The sequence below is a fragment of the Aplidium turbinatum genome, chromosome 1 (genome assembly GCF_918807975.1).
Source record: "Aplidium turbinatum chromosome 1, kaAplTurb1.1, whole genome shotgun sequence".
Lineage (NCBI taxonomy): Eukaryota > Metazoa > Chordata > Ascidiacea > Aplousobranchia > Polyclinidae > Aplidium > Aplidium turbinatum.
This window is the reverse complement of record NC_137472.1, coordinates 60,659,117-60,676,511: the sequence shown is the minus strand read 5'-3', so window position 1 is coordinate 60,676,511 and position 17,395 is coordinate 60,659,117. Positions and strand designations below refer to the sequence as shown.

General features: G+C 37.4%; 1 protein-coding gene across 1 annotated transcript in view; it reads right to left on the bottom strand.

The window, feature by feature from the left end:
- LOC145768138 (uncharacterized) overlaps positions 1 to 16,547 on the bottom strand; it is a 56,446-nt gene extending 39,899 nt beyond the window's left edge. Inside the window, exons 1-4 of the mRNA XM_082579614.1 lie at positions 16,373 to 16,547; positions 15,885 to 16,205; positions 15,242 to 15,315; positions 4,478 to 4,715 (exon numbers count right to left, since the gene is read on the bottom strand). Of these exons, the coding sequence (XP_082435740.1) occupies positions 4,478 to 4,715; positions 15,242 to 15,315; positions 15,885 to 16,205; positions 16,373 to 16,547 (808 nt within the window). The remainder of the gene's footprint in view (positions 1 to 4,477; positions 4,716 to 15,241; positions 15,316 to 15,884; positions 16,206 to 16,372) is intronic.
- Between the last annotated feature and the right edge of the window lie 848 nt (positions 16,548 to 17,395).

The window sequence follows — 17,395 nt, the reverse complement described above, 5'->3', positions numbered from 1 at the left end:
TCACTCTTTAGCAAACATGAATTAGCAATTCGCGATTTTAATCAACGGATTACGGTTGAATTGAGAGATTGATTAAATATTCCAGTATGCGTGCCATGTCATCTTTATAGCTTGCTACCTCGAACCACAGTAGATAGACCGGAATGCTTAGCATTGTTTCGCAGCGCACGGGCACCTGACTAAACTGAATGGTGAAGATATGATTTGTAGGCTACACAAAGCCGCAAATCTGTCCATACCAACAAGAAGATGACGTTTTGTACATAAAAATAACGCTTGCCGAAGAAAAAACAACGCATATGGTGGAGCTTTTCTTTTTTACAGCAGCTTCAAAGCTTTGAACAAACTTCTGTAAAGCTGTGCGATAGACTGTTTGGGATTATTATTATTGCTGTTGAAACAGCAGCTTATAATTCAAAAGCTTGTCTCATTCCTTTAAGCTTATTGTGACGGCATTCTGCAAAAAAAAATATAAAACTGAGTATGATTGTTTCACTCTGCTACCTGGTGCTGCAAACGGCACCACAAGTCAAGCAAGATTCATCCATGATCATTTGCTTAGGAAACTCAAACAGCAACTAACATTCAGTCTGGTGTGATTAGAAGACAAAACGCAACTGAACTTTGGCTATATTCCTGGAGACATTGACATAAATATTCTACTTTTATGTGAAGCCTTGCAGAAAAACGCAAACGCTTCACACTAAGGGAAGCTGAAGACGTGGTTCAAGGTCAGGCAACCAGCTGCCAGTTGACAATGACTAGTGCAATGTTTAGCGGTAACTAACAACCCTGTGTTGTGCCTAGCTACTGTTGAAGTAACGCTGTCACTCACACCAGTCTAAAGTGGCACAGAACATAACTAATTTAAGAATATTTTAAAACAAAATTCTGTTCTGTATCATTCAAACACTCTTCGTTACCAACTCCATTACACGGCACCAACTGCGCAGAAAACTAACACGCTGTAACAATCATCAATCCGGCTTGCTCTGGTGTCATGTTCCTTGTTCTGAAAGCAAAAAATCTGAAACTTACCAAGACAAAAACAACAAAGATATTTTAAAAACAGAAAGTGAATGTAAAAGGGCAACATTTACCAGCTTAAATAGGTCAACGTTCTCGCCAAACAAGCTACCCTTCTTTCTCGTGTGTATCAACTCTATGCTGTCACAATGTACAACACGATTGTATATGTGATGCGGGACAATAGAAAGGGAAAAAGAAAGAATTGTGTTTCGTGATTTCAAGTGGCTACGATTACTCGTCAAGTGGGTCAGATTTCAAAACTGTCTGGAACACGATTTTACAAAACAATGCCAAACTCCAGACATAACACCTTCGGGCAATGATTTAATTTTCGTAAATAGGTAAAAACTCTTTTGTACTCTGAAGTTAAAGACGGTTATTGAAACAAAAAGTTTCAACGTTTATAAAACTTTACATGGTGGAGTCGCTTGCATCTACTGCAACATTTGAGTAAACACTGTAGAGGGAAACACACAAGTAGTAGTGGAAACGGTAATGTATGGCACGAAACTACCTCTACCTTTGCGTGTCTAGGGCAAACCCAGCCTCAGACACTGCTGGGGTATGTGGATGCACGTTTTAAATCATTGAAAGTCTTTCTACCTCTTTTTTACTTGATTGACTGATTATTGCTTATTGTAGCGAGTTGTCTGCTATCATTTCAAACCGGATGCAATAATGACAAACAATTAATGATATTGTTTGATATTTGATATAGACAAAACACCAAGTCTAAACATTGTCTTCAAAACATCAACACAAAAGAACTGAGCGACCAATTACACAAATCAGCGATGTTTGGGATTCGTCATTACAACAAAAATATTTAAGAAAATTCTCTCTGATGAAAAGCACTCACATAGAACAAGATGGATCTGTGACTGATAGTGGAAATACATTACCTATACCATTCTAACATACACTTTCAGCTTTGCAAAATTTGGTTATGCAATTATGATAAAAATGGATCAACCATACTCGCGTAGTATCAGTACATCTAGCCACATTTAAGCAGTAAGCAAAACCACAAAGATGGTACGTTTTAAGGGTTCAAGGTTTCTAAATATTAAGCATAGAATGATTGATGTCCCATATCACGTGGCGTGAGAACCAGTCGACAAGACAAACACATGGAGAGAATACATGGTCGTACTTGAAACCACAAGATGACGCAGTAGAGCTAAAGTCGCATAATGGAAAATCATCGAAAGACAAGATAGCGACCATTGGGAATGGCGAAACAAATTTATCCACTTCGAAGAAAAAGGAAAAAAAAATATCTTCTGACCAGTGTCAAAACCACAACAATGCTTGATTTGAACGACTCGGATACATGTCTTGTAATAATTCTATTTCAATAAGCTGAAGATGCTATTACTATAGCGAAATCGATTCTTAACTTAATAAATTACACTAAAAGGTTAGATTGTTGTGCAAATGCCAGCATTTGATGAATGCAAAATAGCAGTATTATACCATTGTAATACAAACGAAACGAATATATTTTCTCCCCAGTCAGTTTAATCGCAGCTAAAACTCGATTTCGATCTGTGGTATCAGAGAGCAGCACAATACAGTGAAGCTTGAAGCTTGCTGATCTGCACAAGGCCAATACAAGAAGACAACCAGCCTAACAAGTTAATCCTTTTGTATTTTGCTTCAACGCTTGCAGACGTTGCATCAACATAAAAACACTACTTTGCTGCCTGGAAAGGTTATAGGTAGATCGATACAAAAGCAGTGCTGCGGGAAAACATATGATGCTCGAAGAGTTTAAAGACCAAAAGAACATGTTTTTAGAATTGATATGGTTCATCGTATGTTCTAACTTCTAATTCAGTCCATTCGGTCGCAAAAGAATCAAGGTATTGTCAAGGTGATAATGTGGCAACTGACAACAACAAATGCTTTACGTGACAAAAAGACGACTACTTGAAAAACACTGTCATTTACAAGCAACAAACATTTAAGCCATCTCACTCATTTCTGAATCAGTGTTATACTACATGTGACGTCACAAATTAATGTTTTCCAACCATACGTCATGTATGACGTCATCATAATTGATAACTTCTATTAATTTTCAGGTTGGTGAAGAGTTTGCGATCATTGGAGTCGTGAACAAAACATTAAGTTGCTTGCAGCTCATTTGAATTGTTTATTATTGAAACCACTATTTCACATAAATGTAAGTAAGTCACGTGAACGAGAAGACAACATAAAAAAGTAGGAATTTGGCTAGTAGCATCAATTTTCTGTTCTACTGTAGCTAGTCAACCATGCTCACATTCCTCAGTTGGTATACAAACTATAAAGCAATAAAACTTGTCTCTTGTCATTTCTTTATCTTCAAAAGAGCGATTTCGATTGCGCTCGACAAGAGATTTTAAAGGCACTTTTGTGTCGTATTTTTGTAAGAAAAGAGGGGGTGTGGCTGCAGACATTTATCGGATCGGACCATGATACAAGTGATGGATGCGCAAAGAATTCAAGCAGACTTGAAAAAGTTGACAAATTTAAACAAAAAACCACCAACTTCTCAAAACATGAAACTTCACTCATATCAAAATAGCTTTGACCTTCCACGTATAGTTTGATAGGAAGCTATTTTCGCCATGACTTGAGCTCCGCATCTTGAAAAGTCGCTTTTTCGTTTTTTTTTTCTTCAATTTTTCACGGTTGCAGATAAGTGTGCAGCCGGTCTGTATCTTCGCGGATTGAAGTACTGCCAGTTTTATAACCGGCCATTTTATGCAGTGGGAGGAAAATTCTTTTTGTTCATCATACCCCAATAAACGTATTTCGAACAAATTGGTCAGATTTTGGTTACATTTATGGCAAAATAATTTTTCATCTGCAAAAACTTTGAGCAAAGTGCTTACGGGTGATTACACAAGTTAAAAGTTAGTTGTAAGCAATTTTACAAGTCACAATTTTGCTGCCACTTTAAAAAATTGTAAAAAAATCTAAAATACTTAAGATATTGCGACCATAAGTCAACATAAAGAAGAAAATGTTGTAAAACTGATGTTAGATGGTCACTTTGTGATGACGTCATAACATTTATCGATGGGTAAACTTTACAAACCGCATTGCTGAACATGTAAACAAATAAAAAGAGTTGTATAAATATCCGCCCAAGGTAAACAAAGGACTTTGTCTAAGGATGGACTAAGCGCTAAACGACCATAGTAAGTTGGTCAAATATTTGTGCATCTCCCATGCAAGGAATGATGTCAACCTCCCAAGAATGGTGGGCCATTGCATCACTTTCTACAAATTCAACGTTGAAAAACATTGCAAAGATGTACGTATGTATGATACAAGTTTTCATATATACCAAATATGAAGTTAAGTCTAAAGTTTATAAATATATAGTTGCCAAACATAACTGATATAAATAACTGCTCAACAAGATAATGAAAGAACCATCATAAACTGTTCTTACCTGACGCGATAAATTCACCAGCTGTTGATGATTCCGGAGCAGTTGTAGTTGAGCAGAACTCTTTTGGATAAATCTGTTTATTCCCAGATCCAACTGGGGTACAACCCAGCCCAGGTGCGCTATCTCCGTCGGCAGGTGCACGCGGGTGTTCGCTTCCCTTCGTGACGTCACACAACAAGTCCTTTGTGACGTCAAAACGAAAGCCACAACTTGGAGTTTCGATAATTTCAGACAGAAGCTGCACAAAAGTTAAAGCTTAAGTGTAAGGTCGTCGTCTGAAGTATGAAAGTTTCAATATTAAATATTTGTCTAAGACACAGAATAACTTTATTAAAATTTCACTTCAATCAAAATTATTGATAGAATATTGTTTTTTCTGTTGTGTAAATATTTAATTTGTCTTTCAGGCATCTTTCAACGAAGCAAATCTATCAAGTTTATCTTAAATTAATGTGGCACGGTATTCTTTAAAAACAAACTTGAAATCATAAAACTTAGAGAATTTCCTTTTAATGTACATTTATTGAAATATAAATAGCATAACTACAAATACGTAAAACCAACTACGCAAATGGCATGTCTACATTCTACCGGGTACCCGGACAGCAAAATCCGTGGTTTTTACATTGATTCAACGTCCGCAGACGTTGAATCAATGTAAAAACCACGGATTTTGCTGTCTAGGTAGTTCCTTATGGTTTGCTCAGAATATCAGCGGAAACACAATGCACGAGAAATGGAATGAAGCTGTCCGCCAGACAATCACAGCAAACTAGACCATCTTCTGCTAATGTATGCAACTGAACTGTGCAAGATGAACTAACATACAAGGAACTGTATGTGCTGATCTTCCCCCATTTAAAACGTCCCGTCAACTAAACATAACAAGCTTCCTCAAGCCAAAAACTTAAATGTGGATTTAACCTTTTGATGACTTGTCTTGTTATCACGTATGTTATATTTAAACTTTTGAAACATAATTATCCGTTGAAAATCTTTCCTTCGATATAGCCTACTTTCGTATATCCTCAACCTTTTCATGGGTTTACTTTTAACAATGCAGACAAATCTAAAGTTTTGAAAGCTACACTGATGATAAACCAGAGCACAAAACCATCCACCATCCCTCACTAATATGCAGATGCACTGACTCAAATACCAATTATCAAGATCATACATGCGCAGCCAAACGAGAAAGTTTGTAAGTAAACGTTGACATAATGAGACGTTGAGCAGGAGCTGTGATTACATGACAATATCCCTGAAATTGATTCCAGAAGAAGTTGCAGTTAGCGGAATGTTTAAAGCAGTGATGGTCGAACTCAATCCATACAAACTACATAGAGTTTAATAATGTTTTGTTACCATTAAGAGAAAATATTTCAACAACTGTTTTCAGCGGTTACTTAGGTAAACACAAAAAATTTAACTCAGCAAACCAGTTTTTGACATTGATACAAAGTCTGCAGACGCTAAATCAATGTAACAAATAACTAATCTGCCAAGTGGCACACAACAAACTTCTCCTGAGCTATATGCGCAATATTATGGCACTTTACACTCAAACAAACAAGAGTTTCTTATCAACCGAGTTTACAAAACAAATTTCGCTCTAATTTGCAGAAGAAACTTTCAACCATCATTTGACTTTGAAATTGTAGTGTAAAAATGTGCACATGCTGTACGAGCCGTTGGGGAGATGGTCGGGTAGCAATGAGAAAATGAGGCTCCGAATAAAGACACTTAAGTTAAAAAATTGTCATACCCCTGATATGCAACAAAACTCTAAAATTAACTCTAAAATTACTTTTTACAGAAACAAGCCAGATAACCTGCGACAGTCCATTAACTTTGAGGTCATTCGGTCACAATTTTCTCCTTATTTGTAAAATCTGTATTGCTCAACATCTTTGTTATATTAACATAACGTAACTGCACACTTGATTCACGTAAAAGTGCATTTCTTGTTGAAATAATGTTATTCGTCAAGCAAGACCGTTTATTGTCACAATTGTGAGGACGTCGCATAAGAGGAAGCGTTGACAGTCATGAACATCACAGCTAGAGAGTAAGATCTGACATTGTGCCTTTCAACTAGCGATGAATTATTCCGATTCTTTGTCGATCGTAATCATTGGAAACACAAATGGATTGTTACATCTAGTTGTTTTGCGACTGATGAATCATAAACAAATATTAATAGTTGACCAAGAAGAAGAAGAAACTATTATGTTCATACTAAACTTTCTAAAAACAAGATGCAACGACCAACGTTTAATTCAGATTATTCAGTTTGTTTGCTGGTTTTGTGAAAGCAAATTGTTGAATGCAGATGCACAATAGAACTTTGTAAAAGTCCTCTTACTATAATCGTGTCTGCTGGCTGCGTTTTGCGGCTCTGTCCAATTTGCTAAATAGCTAAAACATGGGCTGCGGTTTGTCGAACACTATGAACTCGAAGTCACAATGGCTGCCACTTCAACCTCGGATAAACGTTTTTAAACATTGAATCAACTTGAAAATCGCCTCGAGTACCTGGACAAATAGTCTACTTTTACTATAAGTTGCCTTTCAGAAACGACTGTTTTCCGTTCCGCTTCTCTAGCCACCTGTTACGCCACAATCAACAACAATCAAATGAAACCGCTTTTATAACAACCACCGACGTCACAAGTGATTCAGATGCAATAAAACATTATAACGGCGATGACGTCATAGACATAGAGCAGCAGGTCAAAGAATAGATTGAAGATCTCCCAACAATTAAATTGAGGTTATAACCTGAGGCGGGTTAGGATTAAACAATCAATGGCAGTACAATCAAGAAACTAAGCTAATCGCAGGTTGGCGGCAGGTAATTCCACATTGTTGTTGTGGTAACACGATCATTGAAGCAAAAGGAATAAGGGCCAGATGAATTAGGACTGTGGGGAAATGAAACTAACCAAACACGTTTGAACTAAAACAGTAAATGGCATTTGTTTTGTCGTTACATCAGTCACGCTTTGGAAATGCACCACACTACCTCATACATCATGCCTAGAGTGAAACATTACTAATTTTGCACAAGAAATTACTGCCTAGCGGCCCTAGCCTATACATCAAATAATTCAATGGGGCTACAATGGCTTCTTGATTTATTACACTTTATTGTACAACTCAAAATTTAATTTCTCAATTTCAAAAATTAGTCCGGAGATTTTTAGTCTGTGTAGGAGTTAACTCTTGTTCCCTTTTAACGGATTCCTGACTTTGTGTTAATTAAAAAACACTTGACAACATTTAAATTCCCTTTTTTCAAGTGGCTTTCAAACTTTGCACAAAATATCCAATTTCAATTTTTGGTATTTATTGCACATGTTAAATTATTTATTGCAACATAGTTCTGTGTCCTGCCAAGTTGGAAAAGTGTTCATTAACTGATCTAGCACCCGGAAGAAGTCAGTCGTGTCTAATTGACGAAACGTCGTAATGAATGCGGGTTATCACGTGCCCCTTCTGGTGATAATTTATTTTAGCTCATTCACGCCAGAAGAACTCATCAGTCATCATACTTTCATATAAAACTGCTTAAACCGTCTACTATTGTCTTGTATCCGATATTATGTCATGATGACGTCATAAACAAAAATGAACGCGATCACAGCAACCAACAACGAATATTTTAAACGGCCGATTTGGGAAGCCATCTTATTACTGTAGTTAATCTTGGGTCAGTTTGCACAAAGTTTATTGGTGGATCAGTAATCCGCGATTCTATTCAACGGATTACAGTGGGTGCAAATTATCTAATCGTCGGATTACATATTTGAGAATCAGTTTGCGTGAAGTTCCTCTGTGAATCAGTAATCGACGGTTCTAATTAGCAGATTACGATTGGTACGAGAGATTAGAACTGGGCTCAAATTATCTTCTCTTGGCCGTATGAGTGATTATTTTGCCCATTTAGTGCTACTACACACAGTTCAACATAAACTATTGGCCATTATACACTAAAGTGCTCAGACAAGCCTTCAACAAGCAATGAGTTAGCCGATCGGCTTGTATAAACTTCTGACTTGTACAATGCTTGTACAAACAAACTTCCCAAAATAACTCATTGTAAATTTTGGTCGCGGCACTTTTTTCTCAGATCAACCCAATCATTCCTCTGTTGCAAGACAATCAAGGTTTTTTTTTACGTTATTTTTACATCACAGTAAGTATTGTGAGCCACTGTACCTTGCCCTACACAACTGTTATGTTTTCACCGGAAAATTTACATCGAATTTAAATAGATTCGTATATTTCTCACCGTCTCTCCATTTAACTTGTGATTTATTTTTAAATAGAATAGGCAATCTCAGCAGATGAAATTGGGTTTACAGTTGAGTACAATGAATTCACAAAATTAAATTCCCAGTTGAATACCAAAAATCATTTACAAAAATCATTTATAATACAAAGATGTGTTTGAACAAAAAAAAGTTGAGAAAAAACAATACGAGACAGATTTTCCAAAGTTCAAAGCAAGTAATAATAATAATAACAACATTTATATAGCGCCACATCCACAGTCAAACTATGCTCCTGGGCGCTGTACATGACAATGGTGATAATTAATACGGTAATTTCAGTCATAATGTAGTAGAAAGTCAGGTCGGAATAGCTCGACCAGTGTTGCAATGCTAACGATTATCATCTTTTTACTCTCTTTTACCCTTGGCTGACTGTCCAATTACCCCCATTAGGTCTATCAGATTTTGGGCTTTATCATGTAGTTTGTATTTTCTTATTTAGTAAATTCCTTATTTTACTCCTCAATATATAAAATTTACCTCCACCATCATAATGTTTTTTTATTAGGGAAAACTTTGATAACTTTTCACCCGAGTGGAAAATTTCTCTACGGCAGAGAAACGTTTTTGCTATACTAATGTCCTGTTCATTCTTGCAGTGCGACAAACCAATTTTAACAGAACAGTACGCCCAAATCACCACCCAGTCGATTGATTGGATTGTTATTAAACGGCAACAAAAACAACATAACCTTCTTAGTAGGTAACAATTCCATTAAAAAAATTTCTTAAATTCCTGAGCAAAGCTTTTCAAAATGCTGCTGTCCAATGAGTTCTTTTCAGGTAAATTGCGGTTTTAGTTAAAGCTGATACAATATTTGAGACACTCATTATCTCATACAATGACAACAACAGATCTGTGACGCAATTAATACCAGCTCCCGAACAAGCAGCAAACCACGCAGTGACGGTGCGTCCAGATTTCAAGTTCAAGCACTCTGCAGAATTTCGTTATCGCTTGCCGTGCGCAAACAATTGAGTCTTCAAACTGTTACACCAAGAAAGGCAAAACTTTCAGCAAAAACTTAATCAATGCTTAATGCGGACGAGTATTTAAGATTATAAATTTCAATGTCACATCTGCCAAACTAGTACGTTTTGTACCTTAGTACAACAACAACCGTCTTGCACAATCACAGGTACAACCTACCAAGCGTCTCAAAAAAACACGCCATAATTGCATTAACAATAAAAATTATACAATGGCAGTCAGTCAATGGCAGCCATAACTGATTCATTTTCCAATCACCTTAAAACACTTAAAATGACAACAAATTGAAAATGCTTTCAGAAGGTAATGAAAGTTCGAATGCTATTGCAAATGCGTCCAAGTTCTAATATTTCAGGAAAAAATATGTAACCTTCGGAAAAGCTCATCCAAGTGCTATTTTTGTAGCGTCCCTTTATGAATGAAACCAATTTGATCATGACTCTTTCCAGCTGACTGGTTCTCTAGTTCTGCAGTTGTGTTTTCTGTACAGCCTGACTGAGAAAGCTTGCAAAGAAAACTTCCAAAGTTAAATAAAGCAGAGACTCTACGGTGTTACTTTAAAATATTTAATTTTAGCAGCAGTCGTTTGAGAGCACTAAAACTTCTCAGCTAACAAAATCTGTCTGTTAACATTGATTCAACGTCTGGACTGTCACTTTTGTACGGATTTAAAGAACGGATGAGCGAGGGAAACAACCATGAAATGAAAAACAACTGACTTTGTCCACAGGGTATTTTCTGATGTTCAATGTAACGTTTTTTTCAAATCCTTTCAATATTCAAGCAGCAACAAATAATAAGCGCGAATAATATGTCAAGCAATGTTAAATCAACCAAACTAGCAAACTCCGTCTTTATGTAAATTCCTTCAACTTGAACGAACACGAAACTTTATCCAACATTTGAACTAGTCTGGCGTAATTTGGAAGTTGACACTCAAAAAATTCAGAAACAAATCCCATTTTACGTTATTCCATCATCATCTGACGATCACACATGTCACAATCTTATTTGCAGAGAATGAATGGCCAATTTGTGACGTCACCATCGTATGGGTTAGCAGGGGTAAGCGATTGTGTAATCAACCGGATGGTTGCGCCCGAGGCAACGTATTCTCTTTCCGTAATTCGACGCAACGCAGCGATTTTAAAGCGGAGTCTAAACTTTTTGTTCAGTTTAACGCTAAAAAGTTGCAAACTATAGGAATTATATCATTGCCTGCAATGACATATTTACCGGCAAAATTAGGCCGTTTACATCGATTCAACAACTTAACATCTTGCCTTGAGGTAAACTGACCGATTTTGCGAGCCAGGACGAACACTTGAAGACTCAAAATGTCGGAACCGAATTCTTGGCAATGAACGTCACGGGTGAGTGCACACTAATGCAAAGCATGTCATTACGTCACTGACATGTAGAATTGCTGTGGCCAGAAAAACATTTTCTCACAACAATCTCCTTTAAATACCGAAGAGTTTAGGTGCTCATCAGGATTATTGTCTTTTCTAGCAGTAGTTGCAATGTTCATCTGATGAATGGAAGTAAAATAGTTTGAATGCCTGGTTGATTTATCAAAAAATATAAAGTCCAACATGTGAATACTAAACTAATGCTTAGCAAAGTCTTCAAAAACTACATTGTTTTGATAACATTGTTTTTTTCATTCAATGGCACTGAAGATGAAAACATCAGTATATTAGACTTTTTATTTTTTGATTGATATAATTTAGATTTCTACAGAAATAATTAAATTGTCAACTGATATCTACCTCTTAACTTAAACTTATGTGTGCGCGCGTGTTTGTCAGGCGATCTGTTTCCATGTTATTCGCCCAACTCTCATCTTCGGTTTCGCTTCATCTGATATCGCCTGCTCTATTCCTTCTTGATATTTCCTTCTGCAGCTATCTCAGCAGATTAGTTTTTTACATTGATTCAACGTCTTCAGAAGTTGAATCAATGTAAAAACGGCTGATTTGCAGTCTGAGCAATAAAAATTACTCTTTTTTGAGAACCTGCCCTGCTCAAATTGCTTCTTCTTCAAGGAGGTTCACATCGGTTACGGTCGGGAGTTAGCATTAAAAAACATGTTCTTTCTTCCCATAAGAATTAAGTTGAATGAAGCAAAAGAAATTGACGCCAATCCAATGCATGGAAAAATAATGAAACTGGTGAAAGATACATTGAAACACTGTCTGATCAAAATCATTAAACATCTTCAAAATGTTCATAAGTAGCCAGAGAGTGACAGTGACAACTGCTCATTTATTTCTTTTTTCGTTGTGACTTGTGATGGTCAGAAATAAAAACAAACTGAACTGAACATTTGCTGTACACTTTAACAACCACCCTGTAAAGCAACGATATTGCCATGACAGTTTATCTATACCAGTGGTTCTTAACCTGGGCGCTACCGCCTCCTAGTGGGCGCTGTTAACTTTTAGAGGGGCGGAAATATTCAGGGGGCGTTATAGGGGGCGCTACATTCAGAAGGTGTAACGATATTTTTCTCACTGCAAATTTGCTTTAGTAGTTCTGCTGGGGGTACGAGAATCCACCGAGGATGAGGAGCTATATACAGTATAGAGATTGTGTTTAACAAGGGAAGTAGTGATTCTCTCTCAGAGCATTCTATGTTGGCCTATACAGCACAATGCACAACACCATCCGACAAGCGTGGACGTCGGATGGTGTTGTGCATGGCCTTTGTTGTTGATAATGGGCATTGTTTCCCTTTCCTTGTAGTAAGTAAATGGCATTTTGTGGTCAGCTTTTGGCAGGGACAGCGGGCAGGCAGTGCAAGCAAACCATAAGGACTGGTCATAATAATAGTCATTCAATAATGGTTATTAGTGTAACTCTTACTAACTACTAAAAAATCAGCAGAGATGTGCCTTAAGACTTTTAAGTTAAGAGCCTTAAGGCACATCTGTGCTGATTTTTTAGTATTAAAACTAACATCGGCTTAAACTAGTTTTTTCTTACTAACTAATAACTAATTACTACTGGCTGTAGGCTAGCCTTACAGTCTTGGAAGAAAATGTCATTAGTAGGCTACAGCCCTTATATTATAGTGGGCGCCAGACTATGGAAATCTCTGAAAAGGGGCGCTGGGGAAAAAAAGGTTAAGAACCACTGATCTATACAAACCAACCACTTATCATCAGCCATTTGGATAACCTTACCACTGACTTAGGGGCGGACTTGGCATGTAGCTTTAGGGGGTGGATTTCAACATAACACAATACAGTAATGTGTAGGTTCGCATTAACCCGATATTGTAAATGCGCCATGAATAAAGTTACTTTTTCTGTGTTTAAAAGAAGATGGCGTTCGCCCCAATCGCCCCCCCCCCCCCCCTGAATCTGCCACTGCACTGACCCGGGGTCAAACATAGCTCAATACAAAGTAGTAGCACTTATCGTACTGGTGCTATGCTCAACCAATAATAAATTTCTAAACATGCTTCCGTAGCCCAAAAAACTTTTTCTGTGGTATCACAGTTCTTGCAAATCCAGCTGCTAAATTAAACGTCTCTGCATACAAATGGTGGCTCTGCCTTCTGAGAAGAAGGTATCTGTGGCCAGAACACTTAGCGTGGTATGCAAAGTATTCGGAAAGCGCTCAAAGATTTGCGGTTTTAAAGCGGAATGTTTCTTCTGTTTACACAAAACAATTATCGTCAGAAAGCAATGGCTCTACCACAGACGAAGGTGACAATGCATGGCGATGACGACATTTTCATGACGTAAATAACGAACCGACAATTACCTCGCTAAATCAAATCTCAATCACAATATAAAAAAATAAGAAAGTCTCGACTCCATTGATATAATTGATAGTACCTAAAATTACAAAATCTACCTCTTCTTTGGAACCGAGCGCAATGGGTGAAACCGAGACATTATTGGCTGACGACATTGGCCCGTTGATTGAACTGTGTCGTTTCAAGATTTTTGGCAGGAATGAAAAGCAAAACTAAATCACGCCTTGCTATTGCAATTTATCGCGTAAACAGATTTTGTAGTTATCTAAGGATAGATGGATATTTCTGTTGAGTCAAACTCTCTGACATGGCTTGGTGATCCATTCTGAGCTGGAAATCTTGATCAAGCAATTCAACTGTTTTACTTCAATAAAGTTATCACTTATTTTCTTTGGCTCCATTTTTTATTAAGAAAGTTTTGTGGTAGTGTTCCTGCATTGCCACCAACAGCAGATGGACGTTATCCAGATTTTATCACCAACTCCTTTTGTCACCACCTCCCGTGCCTCGTGTTTGTGTTTACATTCCAGAAGTGAAAGATAATTTGAATTGAATAAATAGGTTGCGAAATGCAAATTACTAAAGCAAACACTGTGGAGACCCGCCTAACAGTGCGGCATTGAACATTGAAAGCAAGAACGTGGATGTTCATCTTCGCTTCTAACAGAAGCCTTGTACACACCGAGACAGCAAAATTTCCTTCATTTTCACATTGATTCAACGCCTACAGACGTTGAATCAATGTGCGACCATTTTAGCAAGGGAAACCATCTCCTATATAGCGTCAAAGTTACTAGTTATTGAAATGATGTCAAACAAAAAACTTCAAAAGAATTGCTTGAAATAAACCAAAACCGTGCGTGCAATGTCCATGCTCAGACTAAGCAGGTTACGTCGGATGCGTTTGTTCGTGCGTGACGCTATTTCCATTGAAAAAAATTACACCTTTCTTCATTGTTAAAGCGTCTGGCAACACTGAAATAACCTAAAAATGGCAACTTTTGCTGGTTGGGTAAGTTGATCATGGCGTAAGCATGTGATGATACCAGGATGAAAGGACAGATGAAATGGTGCGGCAGACCACAACTGTGATGCTGGGGCCGCAGTTTAGACGGAAATATATAGTTGGGGTAGATATCGCCCTCCCCCATAAAAATAAACACACGCGGGAAAAGCAAGTGATAGAGGAAGGCAACTGCTTTATAAAAATTACTGCGGCTGTAAAGTGACAAAACAAAACCATGAACAATTTGTAACAAGTCAGGAAATTTGCTCCTTTTCATGATTGTACAAAATATTATAAGTATCAGTAACACAAGTAGCAATAATTGGCACATTAGTGAAGGCAAGAGCGAAACATGTGAGAAAATCCGCTTTTCAAATCGCACCATTCCTTGCACGGCACCAAAACAACAAGAGGAATTAAATTAAATTAAAACTTTAAATTTTACAAGAATTCTCCTTCTTTAACATTTGCTCACGCATGCGCAGTGCAACTTCACACATATCAAGATAAAGTTGTGAATTATCGCATCTTCCGGCTGATGTGAGTTTGGCTGCAGGCCGGGTGCCGGAAGCGAAAATACAACAGTTCCGACAAACAAATCTTGTACGCCATTTAACGGACCTATCAAAACGTATGCAAATCACTACTTGGTCTGGTTTACCTCGTGCGCTTGTGGATCGTTGGTTGCTGGAGAAGCTGACGCTGTGAAAATGATATTTTCTTGAACAGGTTCGTCTGAAAGCAAAATGAACGATAGCGTATAGCCTACTGGTGACCCTTACAAAGTGAATTAAAATCATGTTAAACTGAAGAAGACTGAAAATAGTCAAGTGATTTTAAGAACCACCTCTAGCATACAACGCAGTTTACATAATGCATTAATCTTTTATAACTTGTCAGTTTTTTCAGTTCATTGCTGGCTACTCATCGTTTGTTGTTGTTGGTACTTTTGTTTTTGAGCCAGAACACTTTGATGATAAACCAAAAAAAATTACTAAAGAAAGGCAAGGCAAACGGTCCTTTGCGCCCAATCACTTGGACAATGATGCCACTATAAGTATGGCCAAGACACAGCCTTGTGCTGCCGATAGGTTAGTTCAAACGTGTTCAGCCATGCAGCTGCACAGTGCACAACAATGATAGCTCTAAATTGGCCAACATTTCGTAATTAATCACAACCGACATCTTCAAAGTGCTTGACTGCCTGTCTGGAGTGCAAATGGCAGAGAATAGAAGCAAACTGAAGGAAAGCCAGAAATTGTGAGTATAACAGAAATATTTAATAAATATTCCATGCAACTTACCCGGTTGATCTAAGGAGGTTTCATCTTCAACGAATGCAACAAGACTTTGTTCAATGTCTTTCTTCCAGTCCTGGAAGATCTCGCTGCTTTTCACAGGCATCGTCTCATTTTCCTCAGTCTCATTCGAATCTTCTTGGTCTTCTACTTCTTCCTCATTGGAAGCATTGTTCGATTTCTTCTCGTCACTTTCTCGAGCGCATTCCACAACAACTTCTGTTTTACTGGGGTCGTCTTTTGGTAGTCTGGGCAATTTTCTTCTGCTTCGTCGAACAGATGATGTCTGGGAGAACAACCCCAATCCAGGAACATCTTGGGTTTCATCTGTTTAAATAATTATGCTTTCATAGAATGTTTCAATCTTAGAAGTGAAAGATAAAAAGAATTGCAAAAACATATTTTACATTCACTTAAGAATAGTGCAAATTTCCTTTAAAATTGTTCTTCGTGAGGGTTATAAAATAATGCTTAATGATTAAATAGCCATTTACCTTGACTCTTTGGGTGTTGTTCCATCGTTGAGCGCTGCTGCTTTGACTCGTTGTTGTCGCCAACAAGTGTCTCATTTGATTTTGTTTTATCGTCATCAGGTGGCAGCCGAGCGAGTCGTCTTCTGCTTCTCCTCAAGGAAGATCGGACCGCTATGAAATCTATTACATCAAACATTAACTACCTACACAGCAAAACAATTGTTTTTTTACATTTGTTTAACGTTTGAAAACGTTGAATAATTGTAAAAATACAACTGATTTGTTGGCTGGATACTTCTTTGTAGTCAGAAATAGACTAAACTCGACTTTGTGTCAAATAATCGTTGTTTAGCGAGGTTATCAAATCTTCTCTCGAGTAATTTAAAGATGAAATGAAAACAAATCGATTTCAACAAATTTGAGTTATAATTTCTATTTTTCGTTAAATCTTTATCGTCGGACGGAGAAGGCTTTTTAGAAGCTTTATCCTGACAGTTTCGCATCTACTTGCAGAAGCTTTGAATCACTGACTCAGGCCCGGTCACCGAGTTTAACAGAGTGAATTTTGTGATTGTCGAAGTTTCGTCAGTGAATCATTCTATCTACTTAGTTCCTCTGAGTGGTCTGAGTCCATATCAGTTCTTCTGAATGGTATGACTGGAATAGACAAAATTAACGGTTAAGAAGTTTTCGCTACAAATGTGAACTATCTTGTACAATATTCGCCTCACCAGTGGATTTAGTTTCTTCCTTTGCAGTAGAAGGTTGCAGATCAGCAACAGTTTGCTCGATAGATTTACTATTTTTATTTCCATACTCGACTGGAGCCTTCTGAGCTGCTTTCTTTCTGCTTCGTCTGATTGACGTCCCACGGATAAAGGGATCTGGCCGTAAACAAATTGTTGATCTATTATGCCTCATTGAATGTTGAGGAATTAAAATGATAAACGCCCATTTTCAATAAAAACTTGAAGCGAAAAAGGAATTTCATCATCACATGTCGTTTAAAAGAAAAAACTTCAAGTTGCAATATTAAAAGTTTGG